The sequence below is a fragment of the Anastrepha ludens genome, chromosome X (assembly GCF_028408465.1).
Source record: "Anastrepha ludens isolate Willacy chromosome X, idAnaLude1.1, whole genome shotgun sequence".
In the NCBI taxonomy this organism is placed as follows: Eukaryota; Metazoa; Arthropoda; class Insecta; order Diptera; family Tephritidae; genus Anastrepha; species Anastrepha ludens.
The window spans coordinates 71365543-71366709 of NC_071503.1; the positions used below are offsets into that span (position 1 = coordinate 71365543).

Sequence of the window (1167 nt, forward strand, 5' to 3'; positions counted from 1 at the left end):
TAGTTCAGAGTATTTTTCATGCCGCTCCGTGACTAGGGTCTCGAGATAGAGACCAAAACGTGGTATTGAATAAATAAATAAATAGTATGAGAATAAAGAAATAAATAATATGAAAACCATATCTTTTCTGTTCTAAACCATATCTATTCTATTTTAGTGTGCCCAGCGAAGCGGGCCGGGTTTGCTAGTATTTAATATATATATATACTGTGTTGTTGGCAGTGTAATAGATTGGTGATGAGCTGGTCGTTACTACTGGTAACATATATGCATATGTATATAATATATATATACATACAATAATATTAGTTGCAGGAAAATGTATGTAATTGACAGAACAGTAGAACAGCTTTCGCTGGTCGCTATTACTGCTAACACATACATATACTTATATATATATATATAACATATCACGCTACTTTCTTTTAACCTTTAAGGTTTCTTTTAGTGTACTCAAGAGTTTTTGTACCCACGTACCCCCTTATAATTGGCGCCCAACATCGTGGCAAACCTCTCGAGTAGTTATAATTATTATCGCCGAAGCGAAAGAATCGCGAAGCAAAACAATAAGATGGCTCAGTTTACTACTGAACAGTTTGAGCAGGTTATGCAAGCTGTCGGCCATTACAATGTACGTAGTGGTTCGTTGAGCAACTGTACTGCTCGTTATGCAGGTGAACGCGATTCCACAAAAGTTGAGGAGTTCATTGCTGTTGTAGGGACGTTTAAAGCTGTCGAGAAAATAAGTGACGCGGATGCTATTACTGGCAAGCCCATGATTTTAGAGGGTGACGCAGCAGAATGGTGGCGCGGTGTACAGCCAAAGCCCAAAGTTTTTGAGGATATTGTGCGTATGTTGCGTGAAGCTTTTTGTCCCCCTTAGCCTGACAGCCGAATCTATGCTGAAATCATTGAAAGCAAACAAGCCAAAAACGAGCCGACTGATTCTTTTGTTCGAAGAAAACGTGCTCTCTTTTCCCAACTCACTAATGCTCCTAGTGAAATCGGCCAAATCGATCTTTTGTATGGTATGATCCATTTACAAATTAGGAATAGGGTTAGTCGTAAACGCATTACTACGTTCGATGATCTGGTGAATGAAGCTAGAGAAGCAGAGATGACCTTCTGCGAACACAAAATGAATACCGCGAACGCCGATAAAGCCGT

The 1167-nt window shown here is 39.5% G+C and overlaps 1 protein-coding gene across 1 annotated transcript; it reads left to right on the plus strand.

Moving 5' to 3' along the window:
• Positions 1-571: 571 nt before the first annotated feature.
• On the plus strand, positions 572-883 carry LOC128870197 (activity-regulated cytoskeleton associated protein 2-like). The gene has a single exon (XM_054112791.1). It carries the CDS (start codon positions 572-574, stop codon positions 881-883), a length of 312 nt encoding a protein of 103 aa, XP_053968766.1.
• Positions 884-1167: the final 284 nt, after the last annotated feature.